This window comes from Amblyomma mixtum, chromosome 10 (assembly GCF_055824585.1).
Source record: "Amblyomma mixtum isolate Tamu chromosome 10, ASM5582458v1, whole genome shotgun sequence".
Lineage (NCBI taxonomy): Eukaryota > Metazoa > Arthropoda > Arachnida > Ixodida > Ixodidae > Amblyomma > Amblyomma mixtum.
In genome coordinates this window covers 101,118,201-101,143,066 of record NC_143021.1, presented here as the reverse complement: position 1 = coordinate 101,143,066, position 24,866 = coordinate 101,118,201, and the positions used below count along the sequence as shown (strand labels likewise).

Sequence of the window (24,866 nt, the reverse complement as noted above, 5' to 3'; positions counted from 1 at the left end):
TGCCGTGAGTGCCAGCGTAGGAAGACGCCGCTTCTGAAACAGCCTGGCATGTTGCAGTCGATCATGCCTCCTAACACACCCATTGAACAAGTCGGCATGGACCTTCTCGGACCATTTCTTATGTCGTCGGGAGGAAACAGACGGATAGCTGTTGCAACAGATTACCTGACGCGTTACGCCGAAACGCAGGCTCTCCCTCATGGCAAAGCGTTCGAAGTTGCGGACTTCTTTATGCGTGCAATAGTGCTTCGACACGGCGCTCCGTCCGTCGTAATTACAGATCGAGGAAAGGCATAAACAGCTCAGGTTGTCCACGACATCTTTGAGCTGAGTCACACCAGCCATTTAACTACGACAACATACCATCCCCAAACAAATGGGCTCACAGAACGCCTGAATAAAACACTGGCCGACATGATTTCCCTGTACGTGGATGTGGAGCACAGAACTTGGGACCAAATACTCCCTTACGTCACATTCGCGTACAACACTGCGACTCAAGAAACACCCCGCTTTACACCATTCCGTCTAGTCTACGGAAGAGGAGTGCTGATGATGCTGGACGCCATGCTCCCGTGCGTGGATGATGACTTGACACCAAGTGCGGGATCCTTTGTCGAAAAACCCGAGCAAGCTCGCCAGCTTGCTCGCTTGCACATCACAGCTCAACAAGACACCGACTCCAGACGTTACAACCGGCTCCACAGGGAGGTTACCTACAATACCGGTGACCGTGTGTAGGTGTGGACCCCCGTCCGCCAAAAGGGTGTTGAAGATTTGCGGGGTCGCAGCGGAGCACCAGAACAAGATGACCAGCGTGGCAGGCTTCTAGTTTCGAACAGCCCGTGCCGGGCGTGCGCTCCGAGCACGCGCTGTCCAACTTTATTTTCCTCTAGCGCGCGCTGGTACCGCCGATCTCAGCGCCTGCTCTTTATGGTGTCGGCTGCGCTATAGGGCCCCCCGCCTAGACGGAACAGAGAAATGTACACGCCGACGGGGCAGAGATGGAGTAGCCACGGCGGCAAGCAGGTCTTCAGGTGGGTCTGCAGTGTAGGTCGGTAGTCCGAAAGGCAGTCAGGCTGGAGAACCAAGTTCAGGCGGTCGAGCCTGGCTGCTTCGCAACGGGCGAGGGATGCAGAAAGGGGATGGTGATCACAGGGGCAGCCGACATGAAAAGTCACCCAGGAAACGTCGACGGGATGGCCGGGAACAATTCTTGACGGCAACTGGTAGGGCTGACAGTGCGCTCGAGGATGGCCTGAAGATAGACCAGCGTCCAGACTTGGGAACGTTTGCTGTGCGTTGCCCCACAGGGTGTGGTAGATGGTGCTCGAGGCGGCGAAGCAACTGCAAGGCAGGCGTAGGCGGAGTGAGCAACGGGCGGCTGCCATCTGGCGGGAAAGCCGTGCCCGCTTCGATACTGGCAGCGGTAGTTGAAGAAGTAGGGCAGAAGTCCGGCACGTGAGCATCGAAAGGGACGGGATGCGCTGGTGCTCCGACCACAGGCAGTGCTGGATGGGGCCCGCCCAAACGCGTCCATGTCGCAAGCAGGCCACCGCCTTCGGTGGCTGTCTCGTCTGTCGCGGAGGCAGAGTCACTTGCGAAGCCGACAGATGCCCAGAGAGCCGTGGTAAGCGGTGCGGGTTGCGCATTATGAGCGACAGGGCTCTGATGGGGCTTGCAGGCGCGTCTCGCGATAGGAAGGACAAATGGGCTCACCGGGAATGGACATGAGGTGGCGGCCCAGCTAGCGGTGTCAGGCTGCTTTCAAGGTGCAAACACCGGCGGAGAGCAAGAAGGGCCCACATCAGTGGACTGGTCGGGCTTGAGAGCAAGCGCTGACACCGGGTCAGGAACCTTTTCATGCAAAGTGGGGCTGGTGGCAACCGCCATGCTTGTTACTGCTGTCACCGGGTTGGCCTTCTCATCATGCTCCTGATGACAATTAGTGCTCTGCGGACCTTCTGAGGGGCTGGGAGTGTGACAAGCAGGCTTGGTCGTTGTCGAGGGCTCTTTAGCATCAGCGGGAGGCGGCTTCAACCTCACAGCAGAGGCCTGCAGAGCGGTTGGCGGTAGTGACGAGGTAGATGAAGATGCCGGAAGCCTCGGCACGGCTGCTGCCTCAGAGTCGTCCTTGGCTGCAGGAGACTCTGGCGACAACGCCACTGAAGCGCGAGGAGGCAGGGCCGGAAACGCGGGTAGGATAGTAGTGGGACCAGGGCGCGAGGCGAAGCTCGTGCGGATCTCACCTGGTGTGGCGTCGAGAGGGACGGCCGGGCTAGAAACGCTGTGCAGGAGTGGCGCCGAGGCGGCGAGGGGCTGCTGAGGCGGGCCGGGTTCTGATGAAGGCTGCGTGGGCGCGAGCAAAGCCGGTGCAGGGCCAGAGGCTGGCGGCGGCGAAAACGGGTCCGCTGCGTCGTAGAGGTGCGGCGGAACATAGTAGGCGCCGAAGTCAACCAAGAAGGCCGCACGCAGCTCATCGTATGGCCGGCAGCGGAAGGCAAAGTAGGTGAGCCGACGCAGGAGGTCGGGCGGGAGGATGTCGCAAGGACTGCGTGTTTAAACGGCTGGATGGCAATACCGTTCAGGTACATCGCAGCCTCCAGTTGGGCGAACCACCCGCCGACGCCTGCAGGCCGGAACGCTGGGAGCGGCGGGTCGAAACGTGGGTCCTGCCAGTGCGCCATGCTAGGATGCCGCTGGGATAGAAGGCACGGTTCGCCGGGTCACCACTGTTGAAGATTTGCGGGGTCGCAGCGCAGCGCCAGAGCAAGATGACCAGTGTGGCAGGCTTCTAGTTCCGAACAGCCCCTGCCGGACGTGCGCTCCGAGCATGCGCTGTCCAACTTTATTTTCCTCTATCGCGCGCTGGTACCGCCGATCTCAGCGCCTGCGCTTTATAGCGTCGGCGGGCGCTATAAGGGATTTTCCGAAAAAGTGCTGCACCGATATTTCTGGCCATATGAGGTGCTCCGTCGTGTTGGGAACGTGGATTATGAGGTTCTTCCACGTGAAACTGTGGCGATCGGTCGTCGGCAACCACGACTGACATTGTGCATGTAATGCTACTAAGCCATACTTCTCGCGTGAGAGCGATGACGCTCCACTTTAAACTGTTTTCGGGTTCTTCGTTTTAGTTTATTTTTTATGTTCGTTTTTTTTTTACATTGTCTTTCTGCTTTTACTGTTCATTTTCTGCTTTGTACATACGCCCGCATCGGGACGATGCTCTTCTTTTCGGGGGACTAATGCCACGGACCTGGCTCGAGCTGCCTGCCCACCAAGCCGTGACGAGGACGAAGCGGTCGCGTTCGCGTGAGGCGTGCTCGAGCTGGCTCTGGTCTGGGCGATTAAAAACGTCGGCCGTTCTGCGGTCCCCTTCTACGTCTACGACTGTGCTCCGTCTGGCATGCGACAATATCTAGAAGAACATCATCATTCTGCAAAAACGTGGTCTGCGCATTTTAACCTTTTCAGGTTACAGAAAACACAGAGAACCATTATTTACCGAAGTGCCGATTATGCCATTCACAGTCGCACGTGATTACAAAACAGCTTGTGCTGTGCATAAAATTCTGCCAAGTAATAACCCGTTTCCCTCCATCATCTTTATACCCCCAAAAAGGCACACACGAACTCGGGATCATTATGGTTTTAACTTATCCGCGGTTTACAACACATACAGCAGGTAATTATTAAGATATAATGGTACAAAAGTCACGAACGAACGCGCTTCCGGTAAAAAGTGTATTACTTGGTTTGTATAGAATGATCTAATAACTTCTAATACTCTTGAATCTGTATTTATGTATTTTTCAATGTTTGTAACGAACGACATCTGTTGTCTTTTTCTTGATTTCATTGGTTGCATATGCTTACTTAAGTTGATTGTTAGTTTTGTGCAATATCTTCTATACATATATAAATGTACACATTTTTTTTTACGTTGACGCCTGCGTAGGCTATTTTGTGCACTTATTGTATGGGCCCGAAATAGAAGCTTGCTAAGCGCCCAAATGCTTTTATCACCCTCTTTTGTAAAACCCTCATCCAAAGTGAATAAAACTGAAACTCAAAAACTGAACTGACGCCACAACTAGCTGCCTATGGATGGTAGTTACACTCAGCAACAGCAGAAAATTAGCAGATTTAGAACGCAGTTGTGGGTGCTAAGGTTGTCCTTTTTGAGCACGCTTCTGAAAACCCAGGAGTCTGCAGAAGCAAAGTTGGCCGGCCGTTGCACAGAGGGTCATAAAGCAGCTAACACCAGGGCGCCAGTTGTTCAGTGCTTTCTATGACTGTTTTATAAGGCCTGATAGTGCAACCAATATCCTCCTTCCCTTCCCCTCTCTCCAGGTGGAGCCCATCGAATGGGTTTGTTTCAAAAAAAAAAAAAACGATGTAAACTACAGAAATGTAAACGGCTACGCGGAATGTAAGCGGCGCGCAGAAGTGAAAACCCTCGTGGGCATTAGTCTCCTGTTGCTAAGGTGACTTTATGGCACCAAAAGGGGAGACTCGACTCTGCTCTTGGTGGAGTGACTGACAGAGCGCACAAAGTCAAGCTTTTTGCTTAAAAAAGAAACAAAAGGCGTTTAAAAAAAATTAAGGCTTAATGAACTGCAAAGCATTCGGTTACCGGGTGAAGCTATAACACTCATACCATAACACTGGCACCATACGCGTAAGGCCAGCAAGAGCCTCGCAGTCTCTGAAAAGGCGCTGTAACCTGCCTTCGTCTACAGCTACGGCAGGGCAGGATTGGTCCAGGCAGTGGCAGCGACCTCAAATAGGCCAAATCGATTGCCTACAGCGCCCGAGATGGCGCCACGCCCTGATTTGTGACTCACGGAATGGCTGACGCCACAGCGAAAATAACTGACGATAGGCCGCTAGCTAAGAGAAGTTCGATTTGTTTTTGTTCGCATTCACTGCGAGTCGTGCTACCCAAAATAAAATAATGCGCAGTCAAACAAGCAAGTAACTGTAAAGAGCTTCGTTTGCAATTCATGCGCATTTTTTCTATATGCCGCTACCTCTCTAGCGTTTCAGGGGGCGATCCTGGCTTCACACGCACGCGCTTGTGGTCAGGCTGGTACGCGCTTGCTTCCCTTTCAGTGTGCGGTTTATCTATTGGCGAGAATTAAACGTCATTTCATGGGCCAACACCGGTTTCCTCTTTCGTTCTGCCCTCCGTAACTATCTCGGTCAGAGAGCGTGACGCGAACGTACCTGGCAGTGTGTAACCGAGGCTTCTCGCGCAGTGCACACACGACCATTATATCGGCATATTCGGACGCCCAAAGCACCTCCCTTTCTGCTGATTCATTACTTACTATGCTGGCTCCACTCATAGTAGCCTTTCCGATCTCCTCACTGATGTGTATGGAGATGTAACTGGTGGCTCCGTTGTGAAGGTGCTCGCAGGCCCGCACACCTGGAACGAATGCGGAACAGCACTTGGCAGGAGCTAGCTGTTGCGTGCGCACTTATCCTTCTGTGTACCGATTGCAGCGAAACTTGAAAGGAGCTATTTTATCCTTTCTTCCGGTGTTGCACCGGAGTGCCACAATCTAGAGCAGACATCCCCGCCTCAAAGACATGGTGTGTAGAATGCTTATAAATATAAACTAAAAACAACTTAGACCTTCTTGCACTAGCTGGAAATCTTATAGGTTTGTTCTCGCAATACATAGCGTGTGCACAGTCGCGAGTAAAAACAGATTGGCACAATGACGTCGTCGGACGGGTCAAAATCGCACCGCGCGGCTCACGTGGCGCCGTACTGTGCGCACATAACTGACATTTTTGTTACCGGCCGGTTCGTGACGGCAGCGCCGACCGTTGTCTACCGCAGGGATTGCACGTGACTATAGTGCTATTTTTTTTCTCCCGAGTGTAAATGTAACAAGCCGCCCACTAAGTGTCACAGCAGTAGTTATTATAGAATTCCACCTGAAGATTTCAATATATTTTACTTTTTATTTGAAAAAAAAATTTCAAATTCATACAATATGCTGTTCTTAAGTCAAAGTACATTTAAAAATAGCCAGATAGAATAGTCAGCCTTGACATAGTTCACATTCTTCGCTTCCATTTTGGAAAATTTCTGAAACATATATGTCTTCTTACCTTTCCAAGGTAGATGAACGGCATTGACTTCTTCGTCTTTGTATAAGCACTGAAAAATAACAATCGGGTAATGAATTTAAACTAATATCAAATGAAGTTCAGTTGGGTAGGCTGATGAAGTCACCGGGTAAGACAACGCTGCTGTGAGAATGCCTCCTAATCCTATTGAAGATCCTATTGCATTCACTCCCAATATTGGTACGAAGTCAGTCTGTCATCCCTGAAATCACTGTCCAACTTAGGAAGTCTTGCTTGCCGTCGTCGCGTCGGAACCCTAGCTCTTTTTCATAAATTTTATTACAGCTCACTCCGCCATGAACCATACATCTGGGCACCTCCGCCGCGCATATCACATCGCACTGGTCACCCCCTTCAAGTTACTCGTCCACGCGCCCGTACCGTAACCTTTTCCACCTCTTACTTTCCACGAGCCGCGTCAGACTGGAACGGCCTCTCCCACTCCGTTGCTGCCATCACCTGCCCATCACTCTTCAATGCCAACATTGAACTTCATATGTCATCGTGAAAAAATGCAAATATTTTTTAATTACCCCACCCCTAATGTAATACCCCGAAGGTGGCCTTTAATGTAAATAAATGAAATAAAATCAAAGAAATCGCAAGAGAGTAAGAAAGAAACAGAGAAAAAGAAAGATAGAAGGAAAGAAAGAAGGATGAAAGAAGGAAAGAAAGAAAGAGGAAGAAAGGAGGAAAGAGGGAAAGAAAGAAGGAAAGAAAGAAAGAAAGAGAGAAAGAAAGGAAGAAAGAGAGAAAAAAAGGAAGAAAGAGAGAAAGAAAGAAAGATGGAAAGAAAGAAAGAAAGAAAGAAGGAAAGAAAGAAAGAAAGAAAGAAAGAAAGAAAGAAAGAAAGAAAGAAAGAAAGGAAGAGAAGCGCAGGCTACCTTTACGATTCACGATGACACGTTCATCAGAAAAGTGTTCTTCCGCTAGTGTTCTGCCGACTGGTGGCTCAATGTGACAGATATAAAAATAACCGTATACAGCTGCTTGATCTCGGCAGCAGATGGCGCTTGCGGCCTTTTTGTTTGTTTGTTTTTTGGTCGGGGCTGCTCGTGCAGGCCCGTCCTTTATGTAGACTTGTCGAGATTTTTCTTTACTTTTTCTCTGCAATTCCGTGTTCAGTTCTGCTCTAGATCACCGCAGTGCTGCCTGCTTTCAACTCGCTGTATACATTTATTCCGTCCAATGTGTGTCATTGCATTAGGACTTTGAATTGGACCCGGTTTGCCCTGGTTGAATTTCAGTGGAGGCGAAAACCAATACCCACGTATGCTAAAGGATGTTACAGCACAGGTGGGTCAAATTAAACTACAGCCTTCGACGATGGCGCCTCTGAGCCCGTCACTAAGGCGTCTGTGATAGCCTACGAAGGACGCTGTAACTTTCATTTTCAACACAGCCGCAGTTGTGCCCGAGTTGCAGGCAAATTTCCCGCTGCCGTGAGAAGATCTCGCACACACAGTCGTACTCATAGCAGGTGGCACCGGGATCGCTAGTTATGCCCTACAGCATGTTAAATATTACCGCTGAATTTTGATTGTAAAGAACATTGTCGATGATATGGTCCAGCTTCCCCATCACCTCTTTTTCACGCACAACATACTGTGCATTGTGCTCCCATTCCTCATAACGTACTTTTCTCTAGCCTTCCCATAGAAATTTTCGACGTCCAGCAGGTTAAAAGTATTTTCTTCTCAAGCCAAGAAACCCTTGACATCGCTACAAAAAAGGCGTGTCGAGTTCAGTTAGCGATAGCAGGGTGGAATGCGCACAACTAAGTGGCCAGAACCTTCAACAATGCAGTTCAACTGGTATCGGTCACCGTCTGCCTTTGTGCCTTCAAAGAACTTCGTCAGTTTTACCTTCATCCTCTCGAAGTTGCATGCAACACCCTTTACAGAGTGTATGTCGTTTTTGAGGGTGCTTCTACGCAGCGCCGTATCTTGCTTAATCGAGTACAGTAGCGTGGCTTTTTGGGCTTTTTGGGCGAGTAGTAAGGAGAGTAATCCACTGCAATAACACTGTCTGTTAGTACTTGAGGTTGCACCCCAGCAGCACAGCTAACCTACCCAATATTGGAAATGTGGAACTGCAGATGGGGTAGTTGGTGCAGATTCATAATGACGTTTCAACATTTAGCGATGGTGAGTGTGTCTTGTCTCCTTCTTGGTCTGTGTGTGTTTCCGCTGTTGAACCATCATTGGAAATGCATTGCCAAAGCCTGCCCTACAAGGGACCACAGTAAAACCAACCATTTCCATTATTGGGCGTATTACCTGTGCTGCCTGGGCAGGTACTGTTTGAACCACTTATCGCGGTGGCCGCCATTCATTTTTTTGTTGTAGTTACCATAGATTTTCTTTGATCGGTACACTTCAACTGCTCCTTCCGCAAAAATGCTTTTTCTGCCCCAGTGGGTCACAATACTTCGGCCCCAATTCCTGTTGAAGTTCTGAATGCCTGTTGACAGCCCGCATCGCGTGATTCGAGACAAAACGTTACAGTCCCTTCCACCCACACTCGACTACGCGTGGCCAGTGTTGACCCACGCTTTGTTCGTACAAAAAAACAGGCCTACGCTGGCGTTACATATAACTTATCTGGCACAGGTACCGCCGGTGAGACTGAACAATGTGCGTCGATTCAACCTGCAGTGTGTTCGTGAAACGCTTCTTACACTGATTCCAAGCTTAGTCGACTTCCTGTGCTTCGTGGCTGTGGACACGGACGGAAGAGTGGTGCACGCTTCAAAGTGCAGCATCAGCTTGGAGACAGGAGAAAAAAGCTGACACACCCCTTCCCAAAACGCTGAGGTTGATTTCGCCCAGCTTTTTCGTCGGCACATGACCCCTTCCACGGAATACTTCCTGGGAGTCAGCACTCTTTGTGTCTTCTTCCCGGGTGCCCACTGGTAGACAATTCGCTCGCTGACCTCGGTCAGTTGTGCTGTTTTCTTGATCAGCGAATGGATGCTTTGGCTGCTTCCGTACTCCATGCGCAATGGTTCTAAAGCGATCACTGCAACGTGCGCCGCCACCTTGGGAAACACTGCACTTTCGACGGACGGGCACAGGAAACAAGATCGACTCGCCGGTGCGTTACTTCGCACTAGCAAGCTTCCGCAGAACTTTGTCAGTGTATTTTTCCTCTGTTAAAAAAATCCGTCATGGGAAAAGATTTTGTAGTTTAAGGTCACTAGCGTGGAGTGCCTATTCAGACATTGGAAGTATTGTTTGAAAAATGTCAAGGGGACACTCAAGCTGGCCTTAAGGGTGTGACCTCACAGCGTTAGCGGGTTATTGCCAGTGTATGCGGATTCGGTTTTTGCTACATCTGTTGATCCTTGGGAGGTCATCATATCACTCCTGGAGTGGTGGTGCAACGCTTAAGCGATGCGGTACTGCCCTGCGATGGCAGGTGCTCCCACCGGGGGTGCTTGTGTGACCCTGGTTGCTCTTCCTAAGAAACCTGTGGCGACCACTCAATAATTTAACTGCCACCTGATAAGAAGCTGGATAGTTTGCTCGCAATCCGGTGTGTAGGTTGTGATGACGTCACAACATCCCGTGGGCTGGCCCATCTGTTGCCTAGTTGCTTCTCTGGGGAATTTTAAAGAATTTTTCGCTCACTGTTCATGACTCCGACAAGAGGCGCTGACGATGACGTCGGCTTTTCTTAGATGCGGCCTGCGTAGTCCTATCGCGACGAAATATTTCTATAAACATGAAATATTTGACGTGCTATTTTAAGGCTATAGCATTACGTTCCCGTTCTCAAGAAAATCCAGTGTACGTCAGTGTCACGAAAAATTGCTGGGGCTTAACTTTGGTTAAGCCTAGGTAATTGCGAAAGCAAGTGGTGTACCTTGTAGCATCTTCGATATCTATAGCCTCCATCAGGTTAAACGGTAACACAACACAAGAATCTTGACTCGCGACCGAGGTCTTCCACAGCTATACCGAAGAAGCGGCGAGCAGGCGCTACTTTTCTCTGCACCCGATAGCGCCTGGATTTCTCTGGATGACATCATACCACACTCTGTAACACACATCCTTCACCGCAGCAAGACCTGCAAGCTCTTGCAACTTGTCTGACGTGAATCGCTTGCCGCCGTTCGCAGGTGGTCGACCGGCCGTGAAGTTCTCGCTGCGGCGCGCTGAAGAGCCGACTTGGTGCCCATCTCTCGCTCTAGTATTACGTCAGGAGTCACATACCGACCACCGACCGTGAAGGGTAGGCTGCGGTGCCGCGATGAGGCGACACCTGGCGTAGTATTGCTTTCGCAATAAAAACAAAGTGACCCGCCGGCCAAGCTGGGCAATCTGCCCACCATGACAGATTCAAAGAAATTATTTCAAACAAATAGAGGGAGCAGCATAGCTCCGCCTTAAGCGTATGACGAGATATTATTACTCACATATTCGGGACAGGTCATTCTCGACTTTATGTACACAGATATCTGGGCGTCGTCATGCCCCTCCTGGCGCAGTGGTGCAGCGGTTAAGAGATGCGCCACTGCCCTGCGTTGAGAGGTGCTTCCACCGGTGGCGTTTGTGCGACCCAGGTTGATTTTCACTAGCAATCTCTATCAATAATTACACTGCCACCTGTCACGGTGGTCAAATTCCTCACAAAATCGCATGAAACAGGTAGGCCATCTATTTCCTAGGTTGCTTCTTTCTGGAATTTTCACGAATTTTTCGCTCACGGTAAACGACGCTGATGGCGACAAGAACGTCGACGACGACTCGGATTGTCTGCGGTGCGGCCTCCCTAACACCATCGCGTTAAAATGTGTGTTATGGGAGCCCGGGAAAAGCAGTTACGGTCTCTCAACACAAACCGCGGATATGAAACTATCAGCTCACAGCCTGTTTGAGCAGTGCCGCATCTCTTAACCACTGTCCACCGTGCCAGTTGTATGACGACTCCCCGCGATCTGTGAATGTGTGCAAGAGAAGCACCTGTGCGGAAGGGATTTGCTTCCTTCCAGTTATTTCCATCAATTGGCACTCATTGCACGAGAGAGCTCTACTTTCTATAGCACTGCAAACGACTTGGAAGATGAAGATTATATTCTGTTTTATTGAAGATACCTGCCTACTGTGTAAAATGATTCTGCGCAGGCATCTAAATATATTTTTATTGGGCTTTCACCCCAACGCAAGGACCTCCAACTGCATTTCACCGATTCCACACGCCGTAAAGATCCTCTTAATTTTCTTCATGAGCATTACAATCAAGATTACGTTCAGTGCGGCAGAAACTCACCTCCCGCTGACCTCAAATCAGCTCTCGCCTGCCAACTGCGGACAATCGATTAGGGTATTTCCAGCTCATCCTATCCAATCGCGTCCTGGCACCATCTTTCGGCGCGGCACGGAAGACGGTTTGAGCAAAGCTGGAAGAAGGTAGGGGCCTTGGACATTGCCCTTGGCAGTTCGAACGACGCTGCGGACGAATGGTGGTGTTCGCACAAGAGGGGACCTTTTCAAGCAATGACTCTCAGCCTATATTCTGTGCTACACCGGTACGGCAAAGCATTTCATGCAAATGCCTAAAACAAGAGACAGCTCATATGGTTTAGATACCCGTTAACATTTCCTTTTATGAAAATTGTGACTTCTGATATTTTTGTACTTCGCACCCTCTTCATCATAGGTTCGTGAACTGCAGTACTCACTTTGAACGTCTCCTGGCGAGCATTGTCGTACGCCGCTCTCACACCATACGAAAAATACTCTTCTGCTCCAATCTGTACGTTTTTCGTCTTAGAATCCTCCTCCTCAAACGGTTCTCCCTCAGCCTTCACAGTCCCCCGAGGCTTCCCACGAAGCATCTCCATAGTTGCGTACCCCTTCTTCTTACTTTCTATGGCTAGCTGGTACCTGCGTGAAGGAGATACCCAAGCTCACACGCGTTCAACTCGCAGTCGCCGCTGTTCTCACCTGGATCATTGTCTCTTATGGCAAAGGTGGCAGGCTTCAAATTTTTAGAAACAAAAATTTAGTGCACGCAGCTGCTCTTAGATGCCTGAGGCCGCGTGCCTGGAGCCGAAGGGCGGTGCTAACCACACAATGCTAAAGACAACAGGCAACATTAATAGATGGTTCCCTAGAACGCCCTGAAGCAGCCTAAACGAGGCCCGCGCCTGGTTCATGAGCCTGCCTCCAAAGCACCCATAGGCTTCCTGCTCACGGGAAACGTCCTGTGCTGATGGCGAGTTCACGGATTAAAGAGAGAAGTGCGAGGTTGTTTGAACCCAGTCGCCATTCGAACAGCGCGTTTTCGGCCTGAACACTTCTGCACCTGAGGTGGGATTGCCTCGGTTCGAAACCGGCGCCCGAGACAAGCAGAAGTCTCCGCATCGCCTCGCTCTGTGGTGAAGGCAGTGCCGCTGGAGAGCCTACTCGCGTACTCTACACGTAGACGGCCTCTTTCAAGAGGCCGCTGGCCTCCTTGGCACTACGTAACCCTAACTTGCTTCGCTGATGTCAAAGAGAAAAGGGGGCAATACTTTTCGCCTTAAACAGTGTCACAATTCTTGTAGTAAAGACTATTCCACGCCTCCTTTTCGTGCTAATGGGCCACAACTTTAGGAAGCAAGTTTAAATAAGCGGTTGCGAATATATATTCTGTTTTCTCTCATAGACCAAGTTTGTTTACTCAGTCACGCTATAGAAACAACTAACGCCAATTCGTTTTATATTTAGACATTTATATTTCCTGTAATAAATATGCGTTAAAACTGACGGTAGTGCCAAAAATGCCAAGTTAGTTCTAAAATGCTGAAATAAACAAACCGTTGGGAAATTTGTAGCTGTATTTTAGAACTCTTATGAACGAGGGAAAGAGTTATGCGGTCAATAGTGAAGTCGCAATAATTAACCTACTAAAGAAAGTGAAGAAAGGGCCTGGTTTCATCGCCCCTATTAAAATAATGCATTTTAACGTCACGATGTGGCATTAATATTATATATTCTAGTTTTGTGCAGGTGTTTTAAGATAGTTATGCCCCACAAATTTTCTTTCCAAATCCTTTCCGGAAAAACGTTAACGTGACCATAACACGCTGTTGAGCGAAATAATGTTTTCAAGAGAACAAAGCAATATTGATGTTTTGAAACCACTCATAAAAGGTGCAAAATCATTGAGGTGAGGCCAGTTGGGTAGCACTGAGGCACTGCAAGGCCTATTTGTGCTCGTGTGCCAGCTCCTTCCTTGTTTTTCACTGATTTTGTTATTTACCGGTGGACAAAAAGCCCTTTTTGTTCAGTGACAATATTTTTCATACGAGCACTCCTATCTATTTTTATCCCAGTTCTGTGCCACCGCCGTGCTTCTGATGTGCACGTTACGACTGTTTCCAAAATTTAGCCGGCCTAAGGCACCATCCGTTTTGGGAGCCGGCTGGTAGACAAGGTGAATACCAGCCGGCTCCAGTGCAGTGTAGACACTTATGCATGAGTTTGTGTGGGCACTGGTCACTTAATTGAGCTTTCTCATCGCTATCCATCTCAATTGAAAAGCTACTTTCACGCGCACAGCTTTCTTGACACAGTGCTTTAAAACTTCCGAATTCACGCGAGCTCTTCGACCTACCTGGCACACGTCGTGCTTTCTACACTTCTGCAGAGAGCATCAGTGAAAGTGAATGGTTGGTGTAGCTTGCTTCATTAGTCTTGGTCTTTTTGTTTCCATTTGTCTCGCTCCTGAATTCTTCCATGGCCCCATTTCGCTAGCTCCCCCCACTCAAGTCGGTATGGTGATGCAGTAGGAGTTCTCCAGCAAGTAAATCATGCTATCAAACAACTTTCATTTTACAGAGTGAGCAGTTATCCTGAGAAAAACTCGTGCCGTAGCATGATAGAAGCCCGTTCAAGGCCACCGATCGAAGCGACCAGGAGAGAAAGATGAGATTAAGAACTTAGGGGCGGCGATGGGAGAAAGAAGGGAAAAAATGGGGGCCGCAAAATTGGAGGGGACGATTCAGCTCTGGCATAAAAGCATGACGCGAAAGCGTTAACGGGCTAATGGCCATTTATGCGTGATGCCATAGGTTATAGGAATACCAGGGGAGAGTTATTAGTAGAGTTCGCAGATAGAAATAATTTACGGATATTTAATACCTTCTTCCGCGAACGAGCAAACAGGAAGTGGACGTGGAAGCGCCCCAATGGGGAGACTAAACATGAAATAGACTACATACTGTGCGCTCACCCTGGCATCGTAGAGGATGCGGATGTCCCCGGAAAGGTCCGTTGTAGCGACCATAGAATGGTAAGGTCTCGTATTAGCTTGGATTTGAAAACAGAACGGAGGAAGATAGTGAAGCGGAAGTCTGTTAATGAGTTAGCATTAAGAGGGAAAGTAGAGGAATTCAGGATTTTGCCAGAGAACAGATTTCCCGCTTCAACTCAAGATGAAGACCGTAATGTTGAAACAATGAGCGATCGTGTCACAGATATCATTACGGAGTGCGCTGTAGAAATAGGCGGTAGGATGGTTCGACAGGACACGGGGAACCTATCTTAGGAGACTAAATATCTGAATAACAAACGGCAAAGCAAGATGGTGTCTAACTCCATAGACAGAATAGGACTTGTAGAGCTATCGAAGTTAATAAATAAGCGCAAGGTAGCCGACATTAGGAAGTTTAACGCAGAGAAAATCCAGCATGCTCTAAAGAGCGGAGATAGCCTAAACACAGTGAAGAAAAAACTAGGAATAAATAAAAAATCTGTGCCTCTCCCGTAACCGAGAGTAGAGTAAGCATGAAATGTTTACGGGCATAACACATTCGTTGTAGATGGTACTAGTCAAAATCTTTAAATGGGTCTTGTGTTCAACACACAACACCACACCACATTCTTCTTCTTGCGTCGAAGCGATCGCCTGCAATAGTGCAGGCTTAGGTGGGCAGCCGGGAACTGTGGCCGCCTTGTCGCTTTCGGGAGCAGCCGCATAATCATGGCGTTGTCGGCAGGGACGAGCAGTCTTCTGCTGTGACGTATCACTCGCAAAGCGATCGCTTTCCGCAGGACGCTTCCTACCTCTCCTTTCATCGGGCTCCATTCCTCGGCTTAAGCAGCTGTGAAGGTGGCGGCATTGAAATGCAGGACGATGCAGAAGCGTACGCGGACACGACGAGACGCAGGCCTGACAAGAATGTACATGCAGCGCGTTCGAATACTCCGCGAGCCTGTATACATCTGCCTGCCAAATGGGGAAATGTCATGAGCTGAAGGCCGAGCGGCCGGTCTTTTACATGCGTGAGTGTCGGACAGCGGCGCCATCCTTGGGGACGGCGTGGAAGCAGTTTTTCCGCCCAAAGCCCTTCTCGCCCTGGAGCTCCCCTCGTGCTCTAAGCGGCCCTCTCTCAAAGCCCCTAACACATCACGTATAAGTCTCGTTATATTACGTACGGTGCCCGGATGCTCTCCTTTCGGCTCTCGAATGTGAGGAATACAGTGCCTGGATGAGGGGAATTCAGTTCCCGGATGCTGGCTCTCGGTCTCGGCGTGAGGTCAGCACACTGCCGACAACGGGAGCTAATAGCATTTCATGCTTAAAACCAGATGTATGCGATAAGAGACAAAGAGGTAAATGTCATTAGAAATATGGATAAGATAGTTAAAGTAGCCGGACAGTTTCACACAAATCGATACAGTAGTGATTGCAATCAGAATGTTACTGAGAGTGGCAGTAGAGCGCAGCAATTGGACATCCCGCCAGTAACGAAGGAGAAAGTAAAAACAGCCTTAGGAGCAATGCAAAAGGGGAAAGCAGCTGGCATATTTGGTGAAGGATGAAGGAGAGATTGTGCTCGAAAAACTAGCCACCCTGTATACGCAATGCCTTGTGACCTCGAGCGTGCCTAGAGCTTGGAAAAAAGCTAACATTATCTTGATTCATAAGAAAAGAAACGTCAAGGACTTGAAGAATTACAGACCGATCACCTTATTATCTATTGCCTACAAGGTATTTACTAGAGTAAGTGCTAATATGGTCAGGACAACCTTAGATTTCAATCAACCAAATTAACAGGCAGTATTTCGTAAAGGATACTCAACAATAGACCATATTCACGCTATCATTCAGTTTATAGAGAAATGCACAGAATATAAGCAGCCTCTATAAATAGCGTTCATTGATTACGAGAAAGCTTTCGACTCAGTAGAAATCTCAGCAGTCATGCAGGCACTGCGGAATCAGGGTGCAGAAGAGTGTTATGCGAAAATATTGGAAGACATTTATAACGATTGCACAGCTACGATAGTTCTCGATAAAATCAGCAATGAAATTCCAATAAGGAAAGGCGTCCGGTAAAGAGACACAATCTCGCCTATGCTATACACTCTGCCTGTTTAAAGGAGGTATTTCGGGCGAGGTATTTCGGAAGGCGAGGAACCGTTAGCAATAAGAGTTAATGGAGAATACCTAAGTAATCTGCGATTCGCTGATGACATTGCCTTGCTAAGTCACTCAGGACGTGAACTGCAAAGCATGATCAATGAATTAGACAGGCAGAGCAGAACGGTAGGGCTAAAAATTAACATGCACAAAACCAAAGTAATATTCAGCAGTATAGCAACAGAAGAGCAGTTCGCAATTGATGGCGCGGTGCTGGAAATAGTAAGACAATATGTCTATTTAGGGCAGGTAGTGACAGCTGATCCGGATCATGACAGGGAAATAACTAGACGAATAAGAATGGGGTGGAGCGCATATGGCAGGTTCTCTCAGATCATGAATGGCAGTTTACCAATATCCCTCAAGAGAAAATTACACAAAGGCTCCATCTTACCGGTACTCACCTATGGGGCAGAAACGTGGAGGCTAACAAAGAGGGTTCAGCTTATGTTAAGGACAACGCAGCAAGCTATAGAAAGAACGTGACACGTGTAACGTTAAGAGATAGGAAGCGGGCGGAGTGGGTGAGAGAACAAACGCGGGTTAATGACATCCTAGTCCAAATCAAGAAGAACAAATGGGCTTGGGCAGGGTATGCAGTGCGAAGGCAAGATAACCGCTGGTCCTTAAGGGTGACGGAGTGGATTCCAAGATAAAGCAAGCGTAGCAGGGGGCGGCAGAAAGTTAGGGGGGGGGATGAAATTAAGAAATTTGCAGGAATACGTTGGCGGCAACTGGCGAAGGACAGGGTTAATTGGGGAGACATGGGAGAGGCCTTTGCCCTGCAGTGGGAGTAGTCAGGTTGGTAATCATAATTATGTAATTCTCCAATTTGTATTCATAGATACCTGGTAGTCCCCAAACCACACTTGACGCACTGGTTCAGCGGTGAAACGGTTAGTTACTGCACTGCGATGGGAGTCCTACGTATAGGAGTATTACGTATAGTTTTAAGTTATGTGGATTATTAACGTAATCCACATAACTTAAAACTATACGTATTATTTACTTTGATACAAGTCCTGCTTCTGCGGTTTTGTTGCAAATGAAACAACGCTTGCAAGTCTTGCTAAAATCTTGGCTACGATATTTTTTTCACTGGCTGAGTTATTTCGAATACAAAATATATATTGGGTGATGCCGGTGGTAGAACTTGTGCGATCAAGGTTGCTGCTCTTCGAGCAATCTCTAGCGTCCAATCATCAATCCAGCTGCCACCTGCCATGGTGCTCAGGTTGATAGGTGGGCCGGTTGTGATGACGCTTCAAGGTCACGTGACCAAGATGGCCCACTTAGGTTGCTTCTCCGAGGATTCCTCGCTCACAGCGCCGACGACGCCGACGAATTTTCTGCAGAACGGGAGCCTCAGCTCTAAGGCGCTAAAATAGGGTGACGCTTTTGCTCGCGGAAAGACTAAAAAAATCAGAGATGCCTCCCACTAATCACTACTCAAGCCGTAAACGCCAACGGCCACGTGAAGCTATTTAATCCGTTTTATGTTTCTCTCTCCCACAAAACGGCTGTAGCTCGGAAGCGAAGTGCTCGGTGAAAGAGCTTGGCGAGTTGGTGAAGACAGAATGAAAACTTTGGCACCTTCTGAAAGACGTTCTTAACGAAAAAAATTTGATAGTATCGAGCTTGCCTGTTATGGTGTCTGAAAAATGTTGTTCTTGCGATTTTGCACCAAAACTGCGATTGCGACCGGCTCCATTACTCTTATTCTGGCGCATGCGTTAGAAGTTGAAGAAGTAGAAATGGTTCGCCTTTTTGCTCGAGCTATGAGCCCATCTTTGCTGCGGTGAACTATGAGCATTTAAAATTGCCACGGATCGCACGTTCATGTCCTTTAAGGCAGTCCGACGTCTCCATGACGCTTTTGCGCTTCACCATTACCCGTATAAATCTCCTGTTATGGTGTTCTCGGTTGAAACCATGGAATATTTGTTCGTCAGGGGGGTCATGGAATCGGAGATAATTACATGCTCTCCTGCCGGTGGTTTGCATGCCAGAGAAAGAAGTATTTGCAGATTATCCTCGCTCGATTAGGGCTGCCGTTTACTTTTTCCTTCCTCTTCTCCTTCGGCGCAAGCGTCAAATGGCTTGCCTTAAAGCTAGTGTGTGAGGTTCTTCATTTTTATAGTACTGAAGTCAGAAAAGTTTTGTATGAACTCATTTTTTCACTTTTATCTGAACACTGTTTTTATATAAATTTTTTATTTCTGCCTAATTATTTTTATCGATTTCTTTCCGATTTTTATTCCCATCTGCTCAAAACGATTGAAAATAAATTACTCTGCTTCGCAGATTCCTTAAGCTTTACTTACGATTCGTTGGAGCCATGTGTGGATGCATCTGAACCAAACTATGGCCAATGCCCCACCATGGACATGTGCCATTCCTTCAGAGACAAAGAGAACGCCCACTCGGCCAGCTGGCGCAGTTCTTTTGTGCCGAGGTCCTGTTGTGCAAAATTGGTGACTAATCACTCCTCACAAGAACAAGAACACTGGTCCGGAATGGTGCCTTGACGTCGTCTTCGACAAGACGCAGAGCACTCAGTGAGCTGATACGCGCATCTCTGTTTCAGTGGTCGCCACGGCCCGCTTCGTCGAGAATGTGGCCCGTGCTTCGGGCAAGTCAATTACAGCGCCGTTCCTCTACAGAAAAATGAAGCCCAAGATCAAGTCCCTCGAACACTCACAGCGAGCTACAAATTCACCGACATACGCAATACCAACGATGCCGAACCTGCCCTACGAAACTGCCTGCGACAGCTGCGCAAACGCTAAGCCTTGACCATCGCGTGAAAACGTTCTCGAATTCAAGCGCGAGATTAAGTCTTGTAACGGAATAATCGACACCAGTATCGAGTAAGGCGGTCACGTTCACTCCATCAGCCCTCCACAAAGAGGGAAGATAGCATGTTGGATGCTGCCGCTGAGTGATCTCAGAGAAGTAACGTCGTATTGTCTTGGTGGCAGCGGGGGATCTGCACATGCCCCTAAGTCTATGAGCTGGCGCCAGAGGAAAGTGGCAGTAGCTTTCGCAGCGTGGGATTGTAGAACGGCGACTGGTTTAGCTTGTTTGCCAGGGGCTTTGGGAACTTTAGCGGATCGGCGAGGGGGTCGAGACTCGTGGTGGCCAGACGTCATGGGATTCTGGCGCACCGATAGAGGCGATGCTACCGTAAGTGGCCGGTCGTCATTCCTAGGTGACTCCCCGCAGGCGCACGCAAGTGCACTGCCACTCCCTACAGCGGTGACGCTCCTTACCTGAGTGACAGCAGAGAGCCAAAAAAAGGAGTCATGTAGAGATGTAAAATTTCAAGAAATTTTGAATGGCATGAAAAAAACCATTCTTTTCAGGGTTTTTTTCATGAAAAATTGGAAATTTTGCAAAACGTGTCAACAACAGATTTATTTGCAACAGCACAACGATCAATAATAATGCTCCGAAGTTCAGTCCAATATGCAGTTATAGATGACATATTGTGAAACGAACTTGTTCTATTGCACCGAGAAGATAAATAATGATTTGCACTTCAGGCGAATATGGAGATCTAGATATCATATTTGTGGAACGAACTTCTTGTTCTATTGCACCGAGAAAGGGAACATGAAAACTGATCTATAAGTCACTCCATATCGGACTCAGAGTCACTGTCGCTGGGTGCGGCACTACGCGCAGCAGCATGGATTGAAGTTGTGTCCACAGCTAGGTTCGACTGCACATACACGAGCTTTCGTACGCGTTCCCCTGAAAGCCTGTTGCGAATCCTTGTTCGCACGTTTCCGAAACGTGACCAGTTTCGTTCGCAGCTGGAGGTTGATTGTGGCATCTGCAACAGTCGGCAAGCCAGTGAGTTAGCGGCTGGTTGGTGCAAAGGCCTTGCCACCAGGTAGATGAGGCCACGTGCTTCGCTGAGTCTCAGACCCCTGTCCTGGATCAAATTCCTGCGGATGTCCTGTACTCTGCTACGTTGTAAATCAAGAAGCTAGGCTTGTATTTGGCTAAAACCGCTTACGTGCACAGCAGTCTATGTTATTTATGCTGTGTGTGTCGCACTGTAAAATTTGCAGCCATTTTGTTCTACTTCAGCCGTGAATTCAAGTTTTAGTGTGTTTTTAAGTCAAGCCTGGATCTTACATGTGACCTGGCCTTCAACCCGCGTACTCGCAGCACGAACATTTTAAAAGCACTACCTGGCACCGGCGATGACGACTGCTCTCCAATCGTTCAACGATGCACACTGTAATGATTATCAAAGGAAAAACAAAAACCTGAACTGAAAGCAAGCAATCATAAGACCTTGAAATTGCATTGTGAAATTTTCGATGTTTCTTTCCATTTTTTCTCGTCTGAAAAAAACGAAAAAAACCGGTTTTTTTCCAAAATTGCAGTGTTTTTTTCAGGCCTTCACATCTCTAGAGTCATGTGGCGGTGCTAGTCGTGTAGCGGAGCTGGATCACGAGGGGGACCAGGCGGCCGAACTGCTGGGTTCATGCCAGTGATGCTGTAAGCCAAGGGATGACGCAGGACAAACGCGTACGTGGTCCTTGCCTGAAAGCGGCGGGAAACCTCACACACTGTGTTGTAGCGCTGCCAGGTGCACCTCGACTTGGAAGACTGCACTCAGCAACGGGAAAGACTGAGTCTTGGAACCCATTCGGAAGGCCTCCACGAGTGGAAAACTCGGCCGGGATGGCGGACCGGAGCAGCTACCACAAAAGGGTAGCGTTCCTTGTCCAGGTCAAAGAGAAGGCAGCAAGCCCCGAACATTTTAGGTCGGGATTGTTTTGGTGGACTTGTTGCTCCGTCGTCTTATGCTTAGTGGCCGCCTGGGTGAGAATCTCTGTCACAATGCGCGGTGCGCTGCTCCCGGGTGCCGCAAAAAGCTCTTGCTTAACATCTCGCATGAGGTGTTGAAACTTCTTGCCTTCCGTCATACTGGGGTCGTCGCGCTTGAAAATACGGCTCATGCCCTTGAAGTACACACGCGCACTCTTGTTATGATACTGGTTGCAAGAGTGTACTGCAGCTTTGGCAAGCTCCTGGCGGTCAGCGTTGGTACAAGAGGCCCAGCAGGCTGCTTCAGAAGGCCCTTCAGAATAGAAACGAAGCCTAATTACCTTAGATCCAGGTGCCGCCTCCGCCAAAAGTAATCGGTCAACAGTAATTTTTTTGTTAGCTACGTATTGAAGCATTGATAGCAGCCTTGAGCTTTGAATTGGTGTAAAGTAAGGTGAAACTTTGTTCTCATACTTCAGGAGCCTCGTAAAGGCCCTTTTATACGGTTCAAAAGTGAAAACCTGCTGCTCGGTTACTTTTGGCAAATGGAGTACGTGCCGACTCTCGGACACATGTCTTGCATGCAACGAGCAGTTTTCTGAGGATGAAGCGTTTCTGACATGCTCAGAGTGTTGTTATGTGTATCATCTTGGCACATGTTCTGGGGTAAGTGAAGCCACATACAAGAAAAAGGCAGAAACTGCAAAAAAAGCATGGAAATGCCCAACATGCAAAACAGCTAAGGCTCGAAGCAACCATAGTGGCAAGAAAACAAGCGAGGAACCGGAAATGAATCTTGGAAGTGAAATTACAGATGTTCGTCTCGTGCTCACAGAAGTACTTGAGATCAAATCGAAAATCGACGCACTAGGAGAGATAAAGGCCACTGTGGATGGTATTGAGCAGTTTATGCAGGAAATGTCCACAAAATACGACGAAGTTTTGTCGAAAATGAAGCAACAGGATGCAGATATATCTGCCCTCGGAAAGCGAGTGGAAAAACTCGAGGTTCTGGTAGCAGAACAAGAAAACCAGGAATTAAGGCACAAGTTAACGAACTAGAGCAGTACAGCAGACGCCAAAATTTAGAAATACTTGGGCTGCCCCATCATGAAAATGAAAACCTACTGGAAAAGCTTAATGTCTTGGCCACTGATCTCGAACTTCCGCTGCTTTCCGAGGCAGATGTTGAGGCTGTTCATCGATTGCCCTCACGGTCTATCAAGGAGAGCACTAACAACGCGAGTGCTAGTAGTGACAGTGAGGTCGGGGAGAGTTTTAAGAAGGTTACACCTGTTCTTGTACGCTTCCTATCCCGTTCAACCAGAGACGCATGGCTTGCAAAAAAGGGACAGCTAAAGGAAGCGAAATCTAAAATCTTCTTCAATGAAAACCTGACAGCACAGAACAAGGCGCTCTTTTGGAAAATGAAAAAAACGGCCAAGGAAAAAGAGTATGAGTTTGCCTGGTTGAAGAATGGAAAAATGTTTGTTCGTCGTGGCCCCCGCAGCCGAGTTATCAGGATTAGGACGACTAACGATCTGGATAAGATACGTTGAGTAACAGGCCGTATGCACACCACGGTAACTGATAGCAGCACCCTTGAAAATGACAGCCTCGTTCGCATATTCTTATCATGATGCTGATTCGTTTAAACATTCCAAGCCTCTACGAGAAAAAAATCAACTTTCCTTATTCCATCTCAATGCGCAAAGCCTTCGGAATAAACAGGATTCTGTAGAAACCCTCCTAAATGCACTAGACCATAAATTTGAATTTTTAGCTTTCACTGAAACTTGGTTTACCAATGATTATGATGTCATACAATTTCCAGGATACAAATGCGCATCAGTTTCACGGAGTAATAAGAGAGGGGGAGGTGTGGCCATTTATGTAATGAACCACCTAAACTATGTCACCATTGAAGATTTCTGTGTCATAGATCAGCACTTTGAGTGTGTCATGTTAAAATGTGTTGGTACCATATTTGCCGTTATATACAGGCCGCCTTCTGGATCACAGGCAATGTTTTTAGTATTTCTTGAAAATATGTTAGAACAGTGCATGCAGTTTAAGTCGCCTGTAGTTATTTGTGGTGATTTCAATATCGATCTCTTATTGCCTGAATCTAATCAGCAAAGGATGCTTGATATTTTTTTCTCGTTTGGCTGTGAAAATGTGATACATATGCCAACTAGAGTGACTGATATGTGCCGTACTTTACTAGATGTGTGCTTCACAAGCTACAAAAAGGATGATGTGCAAGCAGGTGTACTGATAGCTGATGTTAGTGACCATTTGCCGATTTTCCTGTCATTTAAACCATACTTTACAACACAGAGTCATTCCAAAATCAGTGCACCGATTACATATAGAATCATTAATGAAGCAAAGACCACAATATTTAGAAACTTAGTAGCAGAAACAAGTTGGGCAGAGGTTTTTCAACTATCTGACCCCGTTACAGCATATGACGTCTTTATTAAAAAAGTTACCGAGCTTTATAATCAAGCCTTTCCTACAGTGCAATTCAAAAAGTGCAAAAAGCCAGAAAACCATGGATAAATGCTGAACTTCTGAAAAGAATTAGAAATAGTGACAGACTATTTGCCTCTTTTATCAGAACGAAAAATATAGACAGTTTGATTGAGTATAAACGAATTCGTAACAAGTTAAGCTCTGATATTAAAAAAGCCAGGACCAGTTATTACGAACATAAGTTTACTGATATCTGCAACAACCCTAAACAGGTATGGAATACCGTAAACAAGCTAATGTCCAAAAATGAAAGAGACGGCATCTCTGAACTTGTTATAAATGGTGTGCCTTACACAGGGGCGTCGCTTGCTGACAAACTTAATGAGCATTTTCTCATATCAGGGGCTTCAAGTAAATCTCAGGCAAGTAACTGTGATTTTACATCGTATCTCACATCCAACATCGAAAGCTCAATGTTCATGTTTCCAACTACAGAATTAGAAATCTGCACAGTAATCAAAAACTTAAAAAGTAGCAGTGCATGTGGTGCTGATGATATTAAAGTTCAACCTATAAAATCCGTTAGTCACATGATTAGTGAGCCACTTACGCATATATGCAACCTTATTTTGAGTAGCGGAATATTTCCAGACAAACTAAAAATTGCAAAAGTCTCCGTCATACACAAGGGAGGCGATAGAAATGATATAAATAACTATAGGCCAATTTCGGTACTACCAGTCCTCTCGAAAGTAATTGAACAGGTTATAAACATCAGACTACTAAACTTCTGCAAGCGAAACGATATCATCGCAGAACAGCAATATGGATTTCAGAAAGAGAAATCTACTGAAATGGCGCTAATAAAAATTAAGGATAAGATAATAGACAATTTTGAGCAGAAAATATATACAATAGGTGTTTTTCTTGACTTTAGGAAAGCATTCGATTATATCAAGCACCCGATATTGTTATACAAGTTATATAAATATGGCATTAGAGGAACGGCTCTCACATTAATAAAGAATTACCTC

At 47.5% G+C, this 24,866-nt stretch overlaps 1 protein-coding gene and 1 pseudogene across 1 annotated transcript in view; one reads left to right on the top strand and one right to left on the bottom strand.

The window, feature by feature from the left end:
- Nucleotides 1–24,866, bottom strand: part of LOC149326545 (uncharacterized) — an 85,224-nt gene that overhangs the window by 54,240 nt on the left and 6,118 nt on the right. Inside the window, exons 3-5 of the mRNA XM_089564609.1 lie at nucleotides 11,837–12,041; nucleotides 6,133–6,181; nucleotides 5,337–5,437 (exon numbers count right to left, since the gene is read on the bottom strand). Coding sequence (XP_089420735.1) covers nucleotides 5,337–5,437; nucleotides 6,133–6,181; nucleotides 11,837–12,041 — 355 coding nt within the window. The remainder of the gene's footprint in view (nucleotides 1–5,336; nucleotides 5,438–6,132; nucleotides 6,182–11,836; nucleotides 12,042–24,866) is intronic.
- On the top strand, nucleotides 21,268–23,481 carry LOC149326546 (uncharacterized; annotated as a pseudogene).